Consider the following 22,660-nt stretch of genomic DNA (forward strand, 5'->3'; position numbering starts at 1 on the left):
ATGATATTACAGGTAGGTCCATAAAAATATATACTATTTTGACGTTACTACGGCTTGGCCGGTATACCGGCCTACGGTGTCTGGGGACTCAATGCTTCTTGGCCTGTATACCGGCCTACGGTATTGAAAGAGTTAATGTATGACTTTTATTACAACGAACTTAAGAAGCAATACAGCCATAGATGTGAGGTGTTATACACCGACACAGATTCTTTGTTGATGGAAATACAAAGCGAGGATGTGTATAAAGATACGGCAGAAAAAATAGATATGTACGACACGAGCGATTACCCAAAAGATAATCCACTGCACAGCGTAGTAAATAAATAGGTGTTAGGTAAGATGAAGGATGAATGTGCTGGGACCCCTATAGCGGAGTATGTCGGATTAAGACCTAAGATGTATTCTATAAAGAAGTCCGATAATGGAGAGATAAGAAAAGCTAAGGGTTTGTAGAAGTATGTGGTGAAAAAGCATATCAAACACGAACAGTATATAGAAGCATTATTCAATGGTAGAACATTCAAACACGAGATGAACTCTTTAAGAAGTTACAATCACAGGATATATGGATTAAGAATGAACAAGACATCATTATCCCCCTTAGATACAAAGAGATGGATTGATAAGGATGGTGTAACTACGTATGCTTATGGTTATGGTGGTAATACTGTATCGTTGGGAACTATGAGCAACTCTTCTCGTACAAATGCCCTGCCCGGTCCATCTTTAAGATAATAAAGAAGGCTCTCCTTCTTTCGTAACCAATCGACTAATGTTATATATCTTAAGGGACCAAATTGGTTCGGTTGCGCAACGTAGGCCGCCTTCGAGTTCACCCGGCTGGTATAAATATCTTACGCTTACTCTATCTGGAAGTTTTTGTTCTTTGCCTCTCCTCGGTGCTGAAGATTCGGAAGTCACGGATTTCATTTTAATCGCATCGGATGGTTTCTTCCCGATTAATCTTGTTACTTCATTATTCAGCGCTGATACAACAGATGATAATCGTGTCACCCATTCGGTTGATCTCAATCGTTTCGATTTCATTTGATCCCATACTGATAGCCAAACAAACGTTCCGCTAATGTCCGGTTAAATCTTTCAACGATAGCTTGACTACGGTGGGCCTCTTTTTCACCACGCCTGATTTCGACATCGTGCTTTGTTAACAGTTTAGTTACTGATCCCATAAACTCGCGACCAGGATCTACTTGAAATAACTTGGGCCACTTTAGTGGTCTGCGTTTATATATGCGGCTCAGTGCATTAGCTACTTCTGTTGAATCTTTCGAGGTTAATGGCTCAGCCTCTTTGTATCGACTAGCCGCATCCACTACGGTTGAAGCGTATTTATACGTTTTGCGTCTGACCTTATCATGGGGAAGAAACAAGAGGTCAGCCTGATGAACTTCATTCGTTGTAGAAATATCAAACTTCTTCCTCGGGATATAACGCGGTGCTGATCAGAAAATATGCTTCTGTATGTATTCGTGTTGGGGAATTTCCAGGGGTTTCCCCACAAATATGGAGTGAGTGAGTGAGTGAGTTTGGTTTAACGCCGCATTTAACAGCATTCCAGTTATATCGCGGCGTGTCAGCTTAATGTGGGAGAAAAGCCCGAAGTGATGCAGGTCTCAGACGTTTACCACTTCGGTGAAACCCACAAGCACGGGTATGGTGCTGACAAACCTAGAAACATAATCAGGGCGAACCGGGATTCGAACCCACAATCATAGATTTCTGGCGTGCCCAAGGGACACAACTCTGCACAGCGAATCGCAGCGCCTTAGACGACTGGGCCACCCATGCCCCCCCCAAATATGGAAGCAGTCTGTTTCGCAGTTATGTGATCGGCCTCTCGAAATGGAAGAGCTGTATATTGTGTACACTTCACATAAAAAATAACTTCATGTTTAAGGATTGACTGTGTTTTTTCCCGGTTCATTTGAGAATTGAACGTGAGTTTGGATGGGTTCATTGAAGTGTGAACGATTTAAAAAGGCTGGATAAACTGTGTGAATCTTGCTTGCATGATCAGTTACCGCCAGATTCAAACATTAGATCCCTTAGAACGGGAAGACACAGTTGGAAAAATGCTAGTTAGAAATGAAACCCGAAGACATAAAAGTTGTGGAACCAAGGCGAGTGGGGAAAAAACTGGCGAGCGAGGCTGCACGTTTGCTCTTTCATTCCTTCTTGGCCTTCGGTCTCAAAGGGTTGTTTGAACACTAATATGCATTAGTTTCGCTAAATGTCCTGTTCATGATCATACACGTGTGCAGAAAGGGAATTCCCTCTACTGTAAATATTGGGATTCCCCGACATTCCGTAGTGATAAAAGTAGTCCGCCTCGGTGGGCGTGGCTTAATTTTTCACATTCATTGGGAAATGAATGCAATAACACATGACTAATTCAGCTACCGTATTTTCTTGAGTATAGTAGGCACTTTTTTCCCCAAAAACACAGCTGTGTAGAAAGGGGTGCGCATTATACACAAATTAATGAGTTTTGATGTTTTTCCCCCATGGAAAGACATTACTGTGAGCACATAACACGGGAAATAACATGTCAACAAATCCATACTGAAGTACGCCAATTAATCATGTTATTACACTACCTGGCTATAAAAAGTGTTATTATTATTTTAAATATGTTTTGTAAAAGCTGCATCTAAATTAACAAGATATTGGAATATATTATTCATGATAAAAAAAATAGTTTCAGATACAATTTTTGCCGATCCTTGTATTAAAATCCTGTAAAGTTATATTATTGGGTGTGTCTTGACCGAATCACCGGTCGATTCCAAGAAAAAGTGTGTACAGCTGATTGCTGTGTCTTGCTTAGTTTGTGCAGCAAACAACAACAAACAGTGGAATATAATATCATAATTTATTTACATTGGCAACCTCGGTTGCTGGTGCTAGTGGGTTGTAAACCCAAGTGATAGGAATAGAGAAAGAGTACCCCGAGGATCGTGGATCCTGGGTTGATAGCTTGTTAGTGGGTCGTCAACCCCGAGTATTGATGTGGATTAATCTGGGATCGTGGATCCCAGTATTAGTATAGATGTACCCTTGGAGGTCGTGAAGCCCCGGGTGTTAGGTTAGGGAGAGGTATATGGTATGAGTTGGGGGCTACAGACACCCTGCCTGATCGAGCAACCAAGGCAGCCTCACAAGGTGGTATGAAGGGGATGGATGGTGGGAGAAGCATAAACGAGATGGCTTTGATAGAAACGAGTATGAGCGGATGGTAAGTGAAGGGTTAAATAGGCTTTAGTGAGTAACGTCAGAGTTTGCGCATGCGTTGCCGACAAGGAATTGAATTGTGGGATAGGTAAAGTGTAACCTGATCCATAGCAGAAAAATGGAGTACGATGTACAAGTGATGACAGTTCATAATAAAAATATACGACGTTGTAGGATACATAAAGCACGAGAAGCTGCAGCTAAGGTACTAGTTGTTTGTGCACAAACTAAAATAATAAATTTGACATTTTGTGCAGCAAACAACAACAAACAATGGAATATAATATCATAATTTACTTACATTGGCGACAAAGGGGGGCTACCTCGGTTGCTGGTGCTAGTGGGTCGTAAACCCAAGTGATAGGAATAGAGAAAGAGTACCCCGAGGATCGTGGATCCTGGGTTGATAGTTTGTTAGTGGGTCGTCAACCCGAGTATTGTTGTGGATTAATCTGGGATCGTGGATCCCAGTATTAGTATAGATGTACCCTTGGAGGTCGTGAAGCCCCGGGTGTTAGGTTAGGGAGAGGTATATGGTATAAGCACTGGGAGGCAGTAGCAGGGGTATGGAATTTATGGCACAATGTCTGTATATCTTCACTTAGCACATAGTGGAGTCCATATACAGTGCTCTACACGGTTGGGTACAATAGACAATACAGAAGAGTCCTGAGATGATTTGGCACTAAGAACAATGGCACACGCAACTAACGGTCATGATTAAACATGGGTTGAGAACGATGCTTCACAACCATCTAAATATATACACAAACTGACGTGGTAGACTATGGCGCCTCGTCCGGTCGAAGTCAAGTCTATGCATGTCGCACGGTACATAGGGAGATCTGGGCTTGGCGCAAGGTAGCTTCGGGGGTTGGGATGTACCGAGTAAAACAGTCAGAGCTCCACCGTCCTAGAGTCTTGATAAGGTGGTCCTCTAGACGAGCTTGAGCTGCCATCGTGGCCGCGCCGATCCGGAAATAGTGTCCTGAATACCCACTTGAACTAAAACCGGCGCGACACAATATAATGCTGAGCCATCTCAGAAAGGTATTCCTGGTAATGGCTGTAAAGGAGCTGTCCACGAAGAGGGGGGTCGGTGTTACGTGCCCCACTCTGTCGTCTGATCCATACGAGTTGTGTCAGGCTGCGAAAGGGGCACACCAGGTTCTTCGTAGCGAACAATGAAATATGTACGCCTTGATGAAAGGGGTCAATCTTAGACACTTTGAGTCGTAAAATGCACCTGGCATGATTTGAATCGAATGTGATGTCTTCTACACAGATGTTGGCATCGTTGGAAACTAGATGAGCAGGTAAACTCGCCACAACGTAAAAATCCAAAGAAGGCAATGGTGCACATAGTCTCCATATTCAAGTCATTGTAAGGTCCTAGCACACCCTGTCTTAGGAGAGTGACGATCCGACAGAGAATGTCATACGTAATGGGAAGCCTCTTACTCTTGACGGGAAATTGTAACTTCTTGTATCCTCTCATCAAAGTCTGGATTTGGGCGAAGGCACCGGAGGCTGGGGAATCAAACACAGTATGTAATCCGGCTTGCAAGTAAGTATATCTAATACCCGCCAGGTATGTTTTCACTGTTGTATAGGCGAGCTTAAGGACCCCGAAACAGTGGGCCAGAAAGTACTGGAGATACGTCTCTTGCACTGGGGGCAGAGTGTCGGCTTCCACTGGAAACAGGTACACACGGATCATGAACTTGATGTAGCACTGCACCCCTGTGGCGTAAGTGTGTCTGGTGTGAGGGGTAATGGCGGCAGACCACAGGGTATTCAGATGGGTATTCAAATCCAGATGACTTGTGAACTGGGAGGGCATGGTGTGGCATTCTTCTCTGCTGATGGCGCTAGACTTCGGAATTTCTTGAGCTGCAAACGAGAGAGCGCATCAGCAATGTTGTTATGAATGCCAGGGATATGTTGTGCGATGACAACAAAGTTACCTTTAGCAGCAGTCCAGGTTAGTGTTCTCATTAGAGACATAATCTTAATACATTTGGATCTGCCCTTCCTAATGATATGAACTGTTGATATATTGTCACAGCGAAAGAGCACGCGCTTTTGTGACCATCTATGTCCCCACAAGATAGCTGCCACAACAATGGGGTATAATTCCAGGAAGGCAAGTCTGTGTTCTACGCTCAATCCACTTAACAGTTTTGGAGGCCATTTGTCGGCAAACCAGGATCCTTGGAAATAACCACCAAAGCCTACAGTAGCAGCCGCATCCGTGTATAGTTCCATGTCACAGTTTGAGGTGGCAGTACAGTTAGGAAGAATGACACTCCATTCCAATCTTTCAGGAAGGTGGCCCACATGTGTAGGTCTTGGCGGCAGGCATGGGATAGGTACACATGATGGTGGAGTTTTTTCACTGTCTTAGAAAGGTCGATCAGGTAGGATAAGAAGGAACGGCCAGGGATAATGACTCTCCATGCATAATTTAGATGCCCCACTAGTGACAGCAGTTCCCGTTTTGTACACTTTTTCCGTCGAGAAAACTCGTTGACCATTGCTGAAATTCTGGACAACCTGTCTCGTGGTAACTTAGCAGTCATTGAAAGCGAGTCGAGGACGATTCCCAGATATTCGATGACTGGATCGGGACCTGCTGACTTATGTTCAGCTAATGGTATTTGGAGTAGCCTAAAGAGTTCGCATAAAGTGTTCATGGTTTTCTGGGCATCAGCAGTTGGCGCATCGATGGTGAGGAAGTCGTCAAGGAGGTGGAGAATATGTTTGACGTCATAATTGTTATGCAGAATCCAGCATACTGCTTCTGAGAGGGAGTCGAAAAGTTTTTGGCTTGATCTGCATCCGAATGCCAAACATGTATAGAAATAGAACTCTTCTTCCCACTTGAAACCAAAGAACGGCCAGAACTTGGGTGCAATGGGTACCTGTTTAAAGGCGTCGGAAATGTCAACCATGCACATCAAGGCCCCCGGTCCTTCTTCCAGAATAAGAGATATAGCGTTGTCAATGGTCACATAGGACAGGGAGCACAAGTCTTTGTCAATTAGTTCATTTACACTTGGGATGTCTGGCTTGTCGTGTGTGGCTGATAGGTCCAAAATTAGTCTTTTCTTTCGGCTTCAGCTAAACCTAGGGGACTGACTCGGTAGATAGAGTAAGGCGACTTGGTGAAAGGTCCGATCACGTATCCCCTTGCCACTTCTGACTGGACCAGTTTTGTGATGGTAGAAGGCTCTCGTCGGGCACTCAGGTTGTTGGGACACTCGACAGTTGTAGTAGGCAAAGGAGCGATTAGAGGGTCAAAGCGCAGTGTAAGTCCATTGATTAGGTAGTTGGAGGAAATTTGGTCTGGATGAGATGAAAGTTCATATTTTAGATGAGTCACATTGATTGGTGTTAGGTTAACAGGTCTACATGATAGTAGGGGGAGCCAGCCCGTCTGGTCATGTCTTATTCTTCCTCTCTCTGCAGTTCTGTTTCCCGTGGCTTGTGTCTTTACAGATGACACACACATGTTCGAAGTACCAGGTTTGTCGCTGGCAGCCCTGGTCATTAAAATTGTTGCACACGTCTCTGCCGTTAATGCGCACTTTGGGTCGACCTCTGGCGTCAACTTTTCCTTGACGGTAGCTTGTTGAGGTCCTGTCAAACTGCCCGCTTGGACAGCTGATCCTGGGGTCCATGAGATTTGGGCATCCCTCGGAAGTGTGGGTTATGCTCTGGCATGATTGACAGGACCTGGCCCTCTGTCCTGTGGAACACATTGTATATATCCGTTTGTCCACCATGTCCCACCTAATAGGCGTTCCTTTTTCTGCATATGCTGCTACACGTGCGGCAAACAGTTTATGTTAAACATAATGATTTGTTTTGCCGGGAAAGAGTTTCGCCAGTCCTACTACGGTCTGTTCGTGGTCGTCCAACTGTGCACGTAGTTCGTGGTTGTTTTCGCAGTACACGTTCTTGTAAGCAGTGAATGCGATGATGAAGTCGGGTAGTGACAAGGACCTTCCTGGCTTGGTATCTTCACGTCCCTCTGCTTCACGTTCGCTGATGTCGAGATCTTGTTGTAGTAATAATGCCAAGTTGACGTATTTACCTTGTTTGATTTTTGTCTTGAGGTGGGCTGGAATGGTGTTGATCGGTGGCAGGGAGTCAGAAGGGACGGCCTGTGGCATCTGGAGGGTTGTTGGCTGATGTGTTGTTGTAGAATCCCCTTTCAACGAGTAGATAAGTGCTTTCAGTTCACGCAATTCATTGCGGAGAGACTTGTCATTCGCCATGTTGTTTACATCCGGGCATCTGGCAGGCATGTCGGAAAGCACGCGGGAGATGTCGTTACTGCCATAAATTAAATCCGTGTCGACCGGAATGTGTGTTCTAGCTGCTTGGGCTAATTCGTTGACAGAAGGTTGTAATCTGCTAGCTGCACTTGTTGATGGCTGGTGATGAAGGTTATCGTGTTGAGCCTCGTGTGTCGTATCATGGGTGTCACTGGTCACTTCGACTAATCTGCCGCTTGACACATTCTCGTTGTAGATCTGGAGGAGGAATTTGCGAGTCCACGAGGTAGGCACTTTCATTCCCAGCTGTGATAGTCAGTTTCTCAGGTCGGCCGCAGTCAAATATAGGGGGGATTGCCCGGCTAGGTCGACTGGAGCGAGGTTTGAGGTCGCCATCTTGTTTGTTGTGATCTGGGGTCAAAGTTGAGTCGCTGACACTTTTGCCTTTACGAGGTCGTCTAGACGAAAGGGGTTGTTTCCCTCTGCTTGCAGACATGTTGGCCCAGAGTAGGACAATAGGCAACACGACACGGTAATGGCTGTCAAAATAAAATCGAGATTAAGGCCGATGACGAGAAGCATAAACGAGATGGCTTTGATAGAAACGAGTATGAGCGGATGGTAAGTGAAGGGTTAAATAGGCTTTAGTGAGTAACATCAGAAGCATGGGTTTGCGCATGCGTTGCCGACAAGGAATTGAATTGTGGGATAGGTAAAGTGTAACCTGATCCATGGCAGAAAAATGGAGTACGATGTACAAGTGATGACAGTTCATAATAAAAATATACGACGTTGTAGGATACATAAAGCACGAGAAGCTGCGGCTAAGGTACTAGTTGTTTGTGCACAAACTAAAATAATAAATTTGACATTTTATGAGAAAATACACAAGGTAATCTTAATCCCTGGATATAAAACAATGCCCAGCAGAACAAAAAATACAATTTAAACGGTAAATCAACATGTCTGGTGATTTTTGATCTCAAATTTCGAATTTGTACCGACCAAGTTTCTCATCACCCGTTCGTTTGCCGGACTTCCCTAAATGGGTACGGTGTAAAAAAAATTCTGCGCTTGGTATTCAAATTATTTTTTTCCAAAATATTGAATCTGCTAGAGGGGGGTGCGCATTATACATGGGTGCGCACTATACTCAAGAAAATATGGTAATCAGAAAGGAGGAATTTCAATGAACATAACGAAAATTTAATTATTAAACAGTGAATAGTGTATACAGGGTGGTTACTGTAGCATTTATATGTGTCTCATAAGTACAGTTTGATATTTAATACAGAGTGAATTTCATTATCACTGAGATCATGTGTCACCAAGACATACTGATAAGACTACTGATATTGACGCCTTGAAACTTAAGATTAGTTGTCAAAGAATGAATACATATGACATAAATGCCACAAGTTGATTGTAAATATGTCATAGTTGTTGTTACTTGGCTATTGTCAGTGAATATTTCACGATGACTAACTGGTAGATATAACATGGTAAACTTCAGTCAAATTGATAAATACATAAAACCTAACCTGTGATATATCAAAGTTCAACACTGTTGATTTTTATTATTTTTTATGGACAACACACAAGAAACAACCAGAATAATGAATTGGAAAAACCTATAGTTCATGATAGTACAATGGTTGTACAGTGTTCACTCGCTATAGTTCCCTTCAACTCAGTTTTAGCATGCAGTAATGCATGACTCACAAAATCTACATACGTTTTCAATAAACTCAAGTTTTACACTAATCCAATGTTTTTTTCATTACATTACCAGCTGATCACCGCAAACACGTAACACCGGAAATACCTGTCAACAAATCCCAACTGAAGTAACCAAGTTTATCTTATTTTTACTTTATCTGGTTATAAAAAACGTGTTTATCGTATGTTTTAAACTTTTTTTATTCCCATTCAATATTGTTTACATTTATTTCGGAGATATCATGCGTGAACTGATAGGCATGCTTACAGCAACCACGATCAGATTACTGCTTTTTATGTCTTGAAAAGAACCTCAAATATAAAATGCCATACTTTGTGGCAATTTGACTAAATGTGAAATGACGTTATCACAAAAGAAATGTGTGAAAAGTACCTACAGTGAAAAGCTCTGTGCTAGAACCTGGTCCGTGTCATGTCTAGTACGTGAAACACGTCCAGGTTGGGGGTCGGAATTTAGCCTTCTGGTCTTCCAATCAGAAGGAACTTGGAGGGCTTACGATCTTCCGGAATCACCAACATGGCATTAAGGGCCACAAGATATGTAGTGATGGTGCTGCCCCTTAAATGCCGCTTGTGAGGCAGGAACAGCAGGAACTCGGCCAGGAATTCAGGAGACGTAGTGGTGGACTCATGATGTTTTTCTGTGCAGGGACTTTTGGAGGAGAGCCACTTCCCATCATAGAGCATCCTGGTGGATGGTCGATGACCTTGGGAAGGAGTACAGGTGATGCTGAAGGCATCAACTGCCCCAACCTGCGGATCCGGTAGTTTTGGCTGGTGGCAAATAGGTTGAAGTTTTGGTGACCGAGGTGCCGATACACAAGAGCGAAGGCGTCCGGGTTCACTCTGTGTGGGCGACCCTGTCCAGTCGGGAGAGGGCATCTACCAGAATGTTGCAGCAGGTTGAATCAGATTCAGTGAGTGGGAGTGAGTTGGTCCCTGGTTTCGGAGACACCTAACGACGGTGATGTTGTCAGTCGAGATGGCGAGACGCACGTTCTGATGGGTCTGCTTCCTGTGTGAGAGAGCCAGTTTGAGCGCTTGTTGATAAGCCATAGTTTTTGTACAGCAGACACAGCTCCGAGGCGATCTGTCCTTCCAGGTGCGCTCCCAATCTTAGAGGAGAGGTGTAGAAGAATAAGTACGAAGAGGTGGTCAAAGAGACGCCGTCTAAGACATTCAATTCCACCGTCCACCACCGGAGGTGAGACATGAGACGGTCCAAGAGGATGATGGATATTGAGAGGTCTTGACGTCTGTTGTATGGAGCTGGAAACATGTGGAAGCAGTTAGAGTCAACCCCTGGAGATCAAGTCCTGCGTTTATGTCAGGAGGCCCAAGATCGCTAACCACTGACGTAGCGTGCCTGATTGGTGGAGGGCTGGGAGCAGGTGAAGTTGGATTCAATCCCACCTGTCCCTGGCAGGTGTCTGAGTACCGAAGGAACATGATGTGGAATCTTCATCCAACGATCCTGCAGGACTAACATCTTACCCTGTTAAGTGTCAAAGAGGGCCCCAATGAACTTGATCGCAGGGTGAGAATTAATTCGGACTTGCCGACAATGACAAGCCATCCAAGTTTGTGCAAAAGACGTCACCTGAAATCGAGCTTTTGAAGAAGGACGGTGCCATCTGCGTTTGCCTGAATGCAATTGTCGATATAGGAGCTGAAAATCCTTTGATGGGAGCCACTGGAGGCAGGAAGTTCCAAGTCGGCCTTAAATGGAAGGGTCACTCAGCTGTCGAATCTCCCTCCAAGGGAAGACTCACTGAAGTCCTTGGGTCAGTTGAAGGACGCTGTTCAGCGGAGGAAGAGGAATCGATCCTTGTTCACGACATCCTCTCCCGCATCCCAAAAAAGTAGAACGGGAACTATCAAATCCCTGCGATTCTGAAGAGCGGGCCCAAACTAAGAATAGAGAGGATCATTCTTTACACAATCCTATACATTGTAGTTGCCTTTTCTGCAGACGTAGGAAATCGACATAAATCTGCAGATTCGTGTCCTTTTGAACTTCTTGAGCAACTTCTTGAGTGAGTGAGTGAGTATGGTTTTATGCAGCTTTTAGCAATATTCCAGCAATATCATGGCGGGGGACACCAGAAATGGGCTTCACACACTGTACCCATGTCGGGAATCGAACCCGGGTCTTCAGCGTGACGAGCCAACGCTTTAACCAAGCAACTTCTTGAATCAGATCCACAAAAAGGCTTCAAGAGTGCCAGCTGCAAGAGAGTTGACAAAGATTAACCTTAAACTGATCATTCCAAAGGCAGTATTGCAAGACACCACAGCGATGGAAAGCCATGACAAAGCCCAAATGGTATGATAGTTGATCAAGGATGGCCAAACTACCATATTTTCTTGAGTATAGTGGGCAATTTTTTTCCAAAAAACACAGCTCTGTAGACCAAATACACCAAATAATGAGTTTTGATGTTTTTTACCCCATGGAAAGATATTACCGTGAGCAACTAACACCGGAAATACCATGTCAACAAATCCATACTGTAGAACGCAAATTAATCATGTAATTACACTGTCTGGCTATAAAAAGTGTTCTTTGTATATCTGGATTAATTATTGTAACTTATTTCATTAATTTTATTCAAAATTCCTTTTAATATTTTTTTAATTAATTTCGGCGAAATCGTGTGAAGCGATTGGAAGATCGCACAACTCACCGTTATTAACAGCAACCATGGTCAGATTACCGCTATTGACGCCTTGAAACAAACTTCAGTTGACAGAGAATGGATACATGCTTTGACTTGTTAAAAAGTCATATTTGTTATAGTTTGACGATTCTATGTCAACATGTAATTCTTGGATCACGTGCGCGGGATCTTGACGGTGACTGGTCAGACTGGTTCCATGTGAAAAATAATAACCGGCAAAAGCGATCAGCTGCTTAACTTAGGGTTATTATTATTTAAAATATATTTAGTAAAAGCTGCAACTAAAATTACAAGAAATTGGAATATAATATTACTGATAAAAAAATAGTTTCAGATAGAATTTTTGCCGATCCTTGCATTAAAATCCTGTAAAGTTATATCATTGGGTGTGTCTTGACCGAATCACCGGTAGATTCCAAGAAAACGTGTGTACAGCTAATTGCTGTCTCCGGCTTAGTTTACGAGAAAATACACAAGGTAATCTTAATCCCTGGATGTAAAACAATGCCTATCAGAACAAAAAATACAATTTAAATGGTAAATCAACATGTCTGGTGATTTTTCATCTCAAATTTCGAAATTTGTAAAGACCAAGTTTCTCATCACCCGTTCGTTTACTGGAATTCGCTAAAGGGGTAGATCTACTGTGTCATTTTTTTCTGCGCTTGATATTCGAATATATTTTTTCCAAGATACTGAATCTGCTAGAGGGGGGTGCGCATTATACATGGGTACGCACTATACTCAAGAAAATATGGTACCTATGCTGACAAGACGGTGAAGATAATTGGCAGGGTGCAATGTACTGACAAATCTAAGTGCATGAGGTCTCAATCCTCAACCACTGAAGAGGTACACGATCATTTGGAACATAAGGTAGAAACATCCCCGTCGGGGGAAGCCACCATAGCCAACATACCATGCATGGGTGTGGATATATTCTAGGACGAAACGTGGAGTCAGGATGTGGTCATGTAAGTGGCAAAATGAGGGTGATGTTGGAGCTCAAGGAAGGAGATGTGAATCACTCTAGCCAATCAGCCGCAGAAGTGGTACGACTTAACTGTAGTTGGTCAGCAATCCAGTGGAGGACAGACGTTGGGTAGGTGGGCTCTAGGCTAACTACAAAACAGAACAAACCCTCAGGAACCAGGGCATGCTCTATTACCAAAGGTGCCGGAAAGTAGACCCAGTAAGGGCAGGCTTTGATGAGACTGGAGGAGGATTTGAAAAGAACACAGCAGGAGTTGATGAAAGTTGCTGTTGAAGAGTCTATTAAACCACACGAAACGAATCAATAATCAGCTTTTCCTGCTCTTAATCCTGTTGATACCAAGACGTAGGGAGGACCTGTGTAGGAGGAGGGCGTAACACACCTGGTTCAGGAGTAGATGGATCAGTTGGCAGGAGGGTCGTGAGCCTGGGAACAACCGTAACCATAAAATCCGGGTAAGTATATGGGTATGAGTATGGGTAACAATCCCAACTACGCGGAAGATCCGAAAGGGAGTCGTAACGTGGATAATCGCAATCACTGTAATCCCAATACTGTAAGACGTTACAAAATGATGCAAAGTCAAAGGGAAATGTGTGCCCAAACAAGAAAAACAAAATGTACTCTCTCTGCAGAAACACGTCTTCACAATAAGGCGATTAGAAAGAGAATGAGTTGGCAGAGATGGACACATGATCAGGTTGTATAAGGTCGTTGTGCACAGGATCATGTACAAGTAATTTTTTAACATGTCTTCTGCTGAAATTTCCCTGAAATTGATGTATACAATATTGAAAGCAATTTTGAATAAATGTCATGAAAATAGATTAAAGATATAAGGCCAAAACTGCAATGAACACTTTTCATATGCAGATAGTGTCATAACAGGAGAAAATGCTGCTGACTCAAACAGTTGATGGACATATAGGCCATGACAAACTCACTTGACATTTAACTAGGTGAGCTGAAATGCAGACAATATAGATGTTATATACAAATATTTCTTGTTTTAGTTTTGGATATCACTAAAATATTACAATGATAATGACTCACTGAGGTCATTGCCTGTAACAACCTTGTCTGTTCTCGCGATACTGGTATTCAGAGCTTTGATGATCTTGGTGATGACCACACTTTGGACAGATGTAGATGACAGCTGATAAAAAGTAGCATTTTGTTTTTGCTAGGGTGGCTTTGGTTAATCATGACTCATGAAAATTAATGCAAGACACTGAAGTAAGGCAGACAGACAACTTATGACAGACTTCATTTTTGTTACCCTTGACAAAAGACAAAGTGACATTATTGTAATACCTTGGCCTTTTTGTCATCTGCAAGACTGAGGTCTGTATCATCTCCCCAAGAATCATCATATCCCCCTCCTTTTGCTGGTACTTCAGAACCTTTGCTAACTGTCTCTTCACCAGAATCATCACCTGAAAGAGATTAGCTTCATAATAGTTATAATAATTAGGAGATAAACATACTGTGTTTTCAATATAGAGCTAGGTTACCAGTAGATTTAACCACGTTAAATTGAATTTGGAATCATACGAGCAGCGTAAGGTTTCAAATGTTAAAGCTCAAGCAGTTTGTTTACACCGTAATACTTCACTCGAACATATGACAGGCATTGAAAGCATATAAGCAAGACAACTTGGTCAGCTAACATGAGATGGGCACCCCAAAAGTAAACTAAGCAAGCTTTGCAAGCTTTCGTTCTATACCGCACGTCACCATTATGAAGTCATATTGCGTATTGTGACGCAAAAGGAATGACGTTGCAGTCATATATGGAAAGGCGCCAAATTCCAAGCTCTCTGTTATCCCCCAAATTTAAAATTCATTTTCTTTGTAGATTTCTATCATGTTTTCTGCACGCAATGTATTGCCACATATCCTATGAATATTGTAGTAACCGCAACTTTGCATTTAGTCACCTGTAATTATACATATAATTATTTTAAATATGCCTACCGACAATGACTGAAAAAAAGTAATGTTCTATGAATATTAGCTTCCGCGGTGATGCGGCAGTCAAACCAGCTGTTTCAATCAGAGGGGATTTATTGTGATTTTATGGCCTCTGATTGATCAGAATCGAATAATTTCTGAATTCATGGAAGAATGACATGTTGCAATTGCTTAATTGATTTCATCATGTATACATGTAACTTGTGCTGGCCTGGTATCCTTCGGAGCTAAAATTGTTGAAGATTATGTCATACACTGAAGACAATGAATCACCCTACGACAAACCCATCTCTTGCTGATTGAAGGACTTTGACACCAATCAGTCAACAACATCTTGATAAAACTAAGGCTAACATCATTGAGGAACTTAGAAACATGAAAATAGACATAAAAAAGGACATCACTCTATTGAAAGATAACTTAAACACGTGCAAGGAGACATAAAGAAAGTAACTGACAATATTGTTGAACTAAAAAATGATATTTCACAAATGAAAGAACAACAACATATTACATAACTGGATGTGGACTATGCACACGAGCAACTACAACAACAGGATTTAACACATAGAGAAGACATTAAAGTACTCATGGAAATGAAAAAACCCTGTTTTGCTGGATTTAATAATCGACACAAAGCATTACGTAGATGTAAATACGAAATAACAAAACAATTGGAAAAGTACTAGTTTGGATTTGCTGGTTTTATCTCAGTGCTCAATACAAAATGTATTTTACAGGAGGTAATTTGTAGGCACTTTCAACATTCAAAAATAAAACAAAGTCCAAATTGACATGGCAGAAACAGGCAATATGCAAATTAGCCTTGGGAAAAAAAGTGATCAAAACAACAATAAAAATAACAGCTATGTTTATGTACATAATAATAATGACATGTAAGTTGTTGTTTTAGAAGGGAATATGTTACTTTTACGTTCTGATATTTTTACGATGATTCACTATCCCACAATGCCACTCACAAATCACTAACCACTGACAAATCACATGCACGTGGGTTTCAAGCACCTGTTTTCACCTGTCGTCAAGGTGTCATAGGTCTTGGACATTCACCTTGATCTACTAACACCTGGTTATGCTCAGTTTCACAATAGTCTGTTTTGTTCATATTTTTACACACTTTTACTTCTTAAAAGACATAAAAAAAACTTTGATACGCTGTATTTGTGCCAAGGCCCAATTAGTACTAATTGAGTTCTTTGAATATTTATATATTTTGTATATTAACTGCATTTACTTAAAATCTGAGATCGAAAAAACAGGGTTTTTTCATTTCCGTGAGTACTTTAATGCCATCAAGAACAGGGTTGAGAGACAAGAAATTTTTAGTCGGCACGATAATGTCATCTTGCATAGTGTGCCCAAGGATGTCGATGAATCGTTCGGATCATGCAGAAACAAAGTATTAAAAGTGTTGAACTCTGTATGTGAGGAAGGCGACAGTGCAAATCAACCTAACGATATTCATCAATCACATAGACTTGGAAGAGCTACAGCAAAGAAATGGAGACCTATCATATGTGCGTTCTGGGAAACTGAGGTAAAGATTTGGGCCTTAAAGAAGAGAGAACAATTAAAAGCTAAACAAATGGGAATATCAAACGACCTTACTGCATCACAGCAAAATAAACTGAAATCTTTAGCTGAAGATAGGAAGAGGGGATTCTACAAAAATGGGAAACTTGTAGTTGTGGATATGCCCCCTAAACAAGACTCCGCGTTTGCCAATAATGGAAAACAACTCTTCACAACAACACGACAGAGATCTGCTAATCCATAGGGATACGGCCGGGCCCGACTTATGTCACCATCGAAGGACATTAAACCTGTCAACAATGTGTCGACTTTGACATGGAATATTTCAGTTCTGCACAATAAAATGAAAGATGAGGAGTCTATTAACTTCATCAGCGATTTCGACATCATCCACTTATCAGAAACTTGGTCACATGAAAAAGATAATACTGATTTTTCCCTTCCAGGATATAAATGCTTTCATTTACCAGGTATTAAGCTGTCACAGTTTGGACGCGCCTCGGGAGGTATAATAGTGTTTATAAGAGATAACATTTCAAAATATATCAAATGTGTCCGGTACTTTGAAAATGCTATTTTTACGCTGTTTGACAATAATTTGTTTTCATGTGAAAAACATGTATTGTGTATCTATGCATATGTTCAGCCAGAAGGATCAAGAAGGTATGACGATAAGCATTCGAAAAATGGAATTAACCTCCTCCTCTTAGACTCTAATATTGATTTTACAGCTAACTTGTCACCTGTTGAAACTATACTTTGTGGTGACTTAAATGCTAGAACTGGACGACTTGATGATTATACTGATGATAATTTCAGACATTTAACAGATGATGATGATTTAATAAAGCAACTAGTATCAGATGGTTTCTACAGACCTAGGTTCTCCTCTAACCTGCAAACTAACAAATTTGGAAAATCTGTAATTGATGTGTGTCAATTTGCACATTCTAAATGGTCGATGTGATACTGACAAAGAAGGTGATTATACATTTGTTGGACATAATGGATGCAGTGTAATTGATTATGTCATTGGATCATGCTGGTTATTTGAGAAAGTTCTGTCTTAAAAATTATTTCAAGAAGTGAATCAGAACATCTCCCTATAGCATTTAATCTATCTACGAATATTGATTTATCAGAGACTACAACAAAGGTACGTTCAGATGACCAAATCATCAGTGGTACTAGTATTCATGGAGTGAGGATAAGAGGTATATATTCATTGAAATGTTAGCATCTCTCAATGAAGAATTGGAGGATGCGGTACACATAGCCTTAACAGACATTGATTACGGGATTAAATTTAACACAGATATCTTATTGCGATCAATTGTGTACGACCATTTTCAGGTTTTAAAGATTAGTATAATGCTAAATGTGAATGTTTTAAAAAACAGAGATGTCATTATCTCAATGTATTTCATAAATATAAAGACAAACTGTCTCTTCAGCACTATCTTGCTGCAAGAAATAAGTATAAAGCTGTATGTAGGAATGCTAAAAGTTCTTTCGAGATTAAACGTCGATCTGAATTGATAGATTCAATGAAGGATTCCAAAACATTTTGGCACAAAGTTCAAGCTTTATCAGGTATAAGTAAGGATAAAAATAATATAAACACAGAGACTTGGTACGAGTATTTTAAAGACCTGTTCAGTATTGCAGAGCCAGACATATCTACTTTTCATTAAGAAGATACACCCACCTTGAATACTGAAAGTATACTAATGAATGAATATACTGGTAGTAATTGGGTTAAGTCTGTCACTGATGATATATTTAATGCCCCTATCAGCAGTGAGGAAATACAAGAGAATATTCGGAAGTTGAAATGTAATAAAGCAGCTGGAACAGATTTTGTAATTAGTGAAATGTTTCAATGCTCAGATAATATCCCTGTTCCATATTTACTTGTATTGTTTAATTCTATATATGATAAAGGTGTTTTTCCTTCAGAATGGTCAAAAGCAATCATTGTTCCATTGCATAAAAAGGGTGATAAAAATAATTTTAATAACTATCTGGGAATATCTGTACTGAGTTGTTTGGGAAAATTATATACCATGATTCTTAATGGCAGATTAACGTTTTGGTCAGATGCAATTGGAAACATTTATGAAGAACAGGCAGGATTTAGAGCTGGATATTCCACAATGGACAATGTTTTCATTTTACAAGCTTTAATTACAATATATCTCTAAAAAATGAGAGGTAAATTATGTGCATGTTTTGTTGATTTCGCTAAGGCATTTGATTCCATTCAAAGAAAAAAACTATGGCGCTTATTTGGTAAACATGGGTGGGCATCAAAGATGGAAAAATCATTAAAAGCCATTTACAAATCAGTTAAAGCTTGTGTACGAACCAATGGCAATAACCTTACAAGTATGTTTGATTGCCCTTTGGGAGTACGTCAGGGTTGTGTATTAAGCCCAATCTTGTTCTCTTTCTTTATAAATGAACTTGTTCTTGAAATTAACTCAAAATCTAAAAATGGCATCCAGTTATATCCAAATTTAATAGAAATATTCCTTTAACTTTTTGCTGATGATGTTGTCCTTTTTTCTGATTTGGTAATTGGTCGTCACTGTCCGTCAATCTAAATAAAACTAAAGTTCTTGTTTTTAAAAACGGTGGGAAATTATCAAAATTAGAGAAATGGATATACAAAGATGCACATATAGAGGTAGTTTCATCTTATACTTACCTTAGAATATTGTTTACTAGGACTTTGAGTTGGAATAAATATCTAGAATCTACATCGGTTAAAGCTAAGAAAGTGTTGATGTCAATCCTACATGGTTTGTTAAAATATGATAATCTACCCTGTAATTTATACTTTCAAATTTTTGATACAAAGTTAATGCCAATTTTACTTTATGGATCAGAAATATGGGGTTATAGAAAATATGAGTGTATAGAAATAGTTCATCTTTATGCGTGTAAACGTGTAAGTGGGGTTCGATCCTCCACCCCAAATGGTATTGTACTTGGGGAATGTGGCAGATATCCATTGTATATATTTTCGCTTAAGCACTGTATAAATTATTGGTTAAAACTAACGACTCTTCCATCCACGAGATACCCAGTAAAAGCCTTTAACATGGTGTTCCATCTGGATCAAAATGCCAGTCACTCACGCAGTAAAAATAATTGGGCAACAAATATCAAAATCACCCTTTTCAGTTTAGGCCTTGGATACGCATGGATGGATCAGGGTGTTGGAAATGTCAAGATGTTTATGTCATTATTACTCCAAAGAGCTAAAGATTGTTTTCAGCAAATGTGGATAGAAAAACTAAGAAATAGCAAATGTACATATACGTTATTCTCTCTTCAAACAACAATTTATACTCGAAGAATATCTAATATCTGTTATAACAAAAAAAATTGAGTATCGCTAGCGCAGTTCAGAGCAGGATATTATGATTTAAAGATCTGTAAAGGTATATTTAAAAAGTCTAACAATATCTGTACATCTTGTAACCTTAATGTTGTAGAAAATGAGTATCATTTTATGCTTGTGTGTAAACTCTATCGTCAATTAAGAAACAAATATATTCCAAAGAAGTTTATAACTTACCCAAATATCAATTTGTTTTGCATACTCATTTCAACTTCAAATATTTCTTTATCACAAAATATTGCATTGTACACACATCGTGCATTGTTAGTTAGAAGAAACACCCATACCTTGTAAATACGTTGAACTATGGGCCTATGGCCTTTCAGTTTGCAATGAATAAAACAATTTGATGTAACTTGTGCTGGCCTGATATCCTTCGGAGCTAAAATTGTTGAAGATTATGTCATACACTGAAGACAATGAATCACCCTACGACAAACACATCTCTTGCTGATTGAAGGACTTTGACAGTGCATCTGACTTAACATTGATTAAGATGTTATTAGCTTTTATGATTGAAACAAATGTTCTTAAAGCTTCAATCCTTCAAGCAGTAACAGTGACCTATAAGATTAAAGCCACAACAGAATCAAAGGATTTGTGATCATGGTCCACATGCATGCACTGGTCCAGACTGATGCCGATTTATAGTGCTAGCCCACTGAGATACCCTGCCACAGTTTATAACCCGTCACAACATGAATAGCCCACCTTAGGCACAGAATAGCCCCTTAAAGCCGAGGGTAATTTCTTTTGGTATGACAAGGCCTGGGGATTGCACCCCTAACCTTCCACTCTCTGGTTGGACGCTCTTCCTTTAGACCACAGTGGCATTCTGTTGAGTTAACAAAATAAGGCCTCCTATTTTTCATTGGCATATTTTTTACAGGAAAATACCTGTCAGTAGGCGGTGAAACAGCAAATTGAATTTTTGCTTTGTTTTCTGCTCCAAAACAGGACGGCTAGAAAAAGGAAATGATAATGATTTAATGTGGGAGGAGAGCCTGCAACACAGCTGTTGCTTTAACCCTGAGACTGTGTTTCACATACAGTAGTCATGCAAGCCTACATAGGACGGCAGTGCATGTCGCGACAATTGTCAAGCAGGAAACTGGAAATTGCATGCCCATATTTGGCACAGGTGTGTCAATTACCATTGTTTAAGATGTCAGAACTAAAGACATCTCCCGATAGACAGAATCACATGCTGTACAATGATACCACAGTATCTACATTTGATGTATATATCATTGAGATTTCATAGATTGAAAACTACTGTTACTTACAAAAGTATGGCTCAATGCACAGGGCTAGGTGCCTTGCCTTATGTATTATGAGTTTGAGAAAATTGCATTTGAAAATATGTAACCAAACTTAGAAAAACAACCTTTGTCTTACATGTGTATAATGATATGCGTACACACGAAATACATAAATAATTGTGAAAATACTTTTAAAAACATTCCTAACTGTAAATTATTACATTAAACATGTTTATGTTATTCAGCAACAACCAAAACAGGGAACCACATCCTTTCCTTGAATGGTTTGCCTACCCGAAACAGCTTGCAATCCTCGCCTGCTACAGCTCTGAAGCAATGGGTCGGGTATCAGTCTTGGTCTATTGGACCTTTTTCCCCATACAGCAACTCGCTGTGGTGAAAAATTGACCCATTTCCATGAAGCAGGTCTGTCTGTCGAGAGGTTCGGTGACGGACCTACAGCATATCGCCATGCTGGAAACGTTAACCCATATCCGTGTCCAGAGGGTCGGGAACAGGCCAATAGCATATCGCTATTGGGGAAACGCTGACCCAGTTTCCTTGTAGCACAATATTAGCACTGTTATTGAGTCGCATTTTTGGTTCAGGGTCAGCATTAGTATTTGGAGATGCATTAGTTTCAATATTTACAGTATATAAATATGCTTCTTAAATAAATGACCCTGTTACCTCGAAGCTAGTGGAACTGTGTTGTTACTTCAAGATATCTGGACATACGAGATGGAGAGACATTGACATGCAGACATATCAAGTTGGTTGGTTTGTTGTTTAACGCCGCACTCAGCAATATTCAAGCTATATGAAGGCGGTCTGTAAAAAAAAAAATCGAGTCTGAACCAGACAATCCAGTGATTGAAATCATGAGCATCGATCCAATTGGGATCGATGACATGCATCAACCAAGTCAGCGAGGCTGACCACCCGATCCTGTTAGTTGTCTTTTACTACAAGCATAGTCGCCTTTTACGGCAAGCATGAGTTGCTGAAGGCCTATTCTACCCCCGATCTTCACGGGTCACATATCAAGTAACAATAATATTAGTAAAATCTAAATATTTCTTTTTTACATTGGTATACTTATCCTGCATTACTCCTGCGCGATGGTCTTGCCTGAAGAAATGAAAAGTTGTCCTAGTCAAGTCTGAAGCCTGACCCAATAGAGCTTTCACAGGGGTTTTGCAGGATGAGTATAAAAAAAAATAAATTAAAAAATAATAATATTGTACTAATTTTTTTTACCTTATCCTGCATTACTCCTTAATGCATCGGCTTCAGACATTACGGCGGAGGGCATACCTTCAGGTGTAATGCCTCAATTTGGATAAATCCTCAAAACACAAAAAAGTGTTGATGAAACCGTATAGCATGTCATCTATGCAGTTTGGTAATACTTGCTCAATCTTGTCCATGGAAAGAAAACGAGTTGAGGACGTCCAGATAAAAAACAGTAAGAGAGCTAAGCATGTGCTGAATTCTAGAAACTGAAT

At 40.5% G+C, this 22,660-nt stretch overlaps 1 protein-coding gene across 4 annotated transcripts in view; it reads right to left on the reverse strand.

The window, feature by feature from the left end:
• LOC139445782 (ankyrin repeat domain-containing protein 26-like) overlaps nt 1–22,660 on the reverse strand; it is a 758,925-nt gene that overhangs the window by 594,720 nt on the left and 141,545 nt on the right. For all 4 annotated transcript variants that reach the window (XM_071226998.1, XM_071227000.1, XM_071226999.1 and 1 more), the window contains exon 7: nt 14,268–14,389. In XM_071226998.1, coding sequence (XP_071083099.1) covers nt 14,268–14,389 — 122 coding nt within the window. The remainder of the gene's footprint in view (nt 1–14,267; nt 14,390–22,660) is intronic.

This window comes from Haliotis cracherodii, unplaced genomic scaffold, assembly GCF_022045235.1.
Source record: "Haliotis cracherodii isolate W230 unplaced genomic scaffold, xgHalCrac1.p SCAF_6, whole genome shotgun sequence".
In the NCBI taxonomy this organism is placed as follows: Eukaryota; Metazoa; Mollusca; class Gastropoda; order Lepetellida; family Haliotidae; genus Haliotis; species Haliotis cracherodii.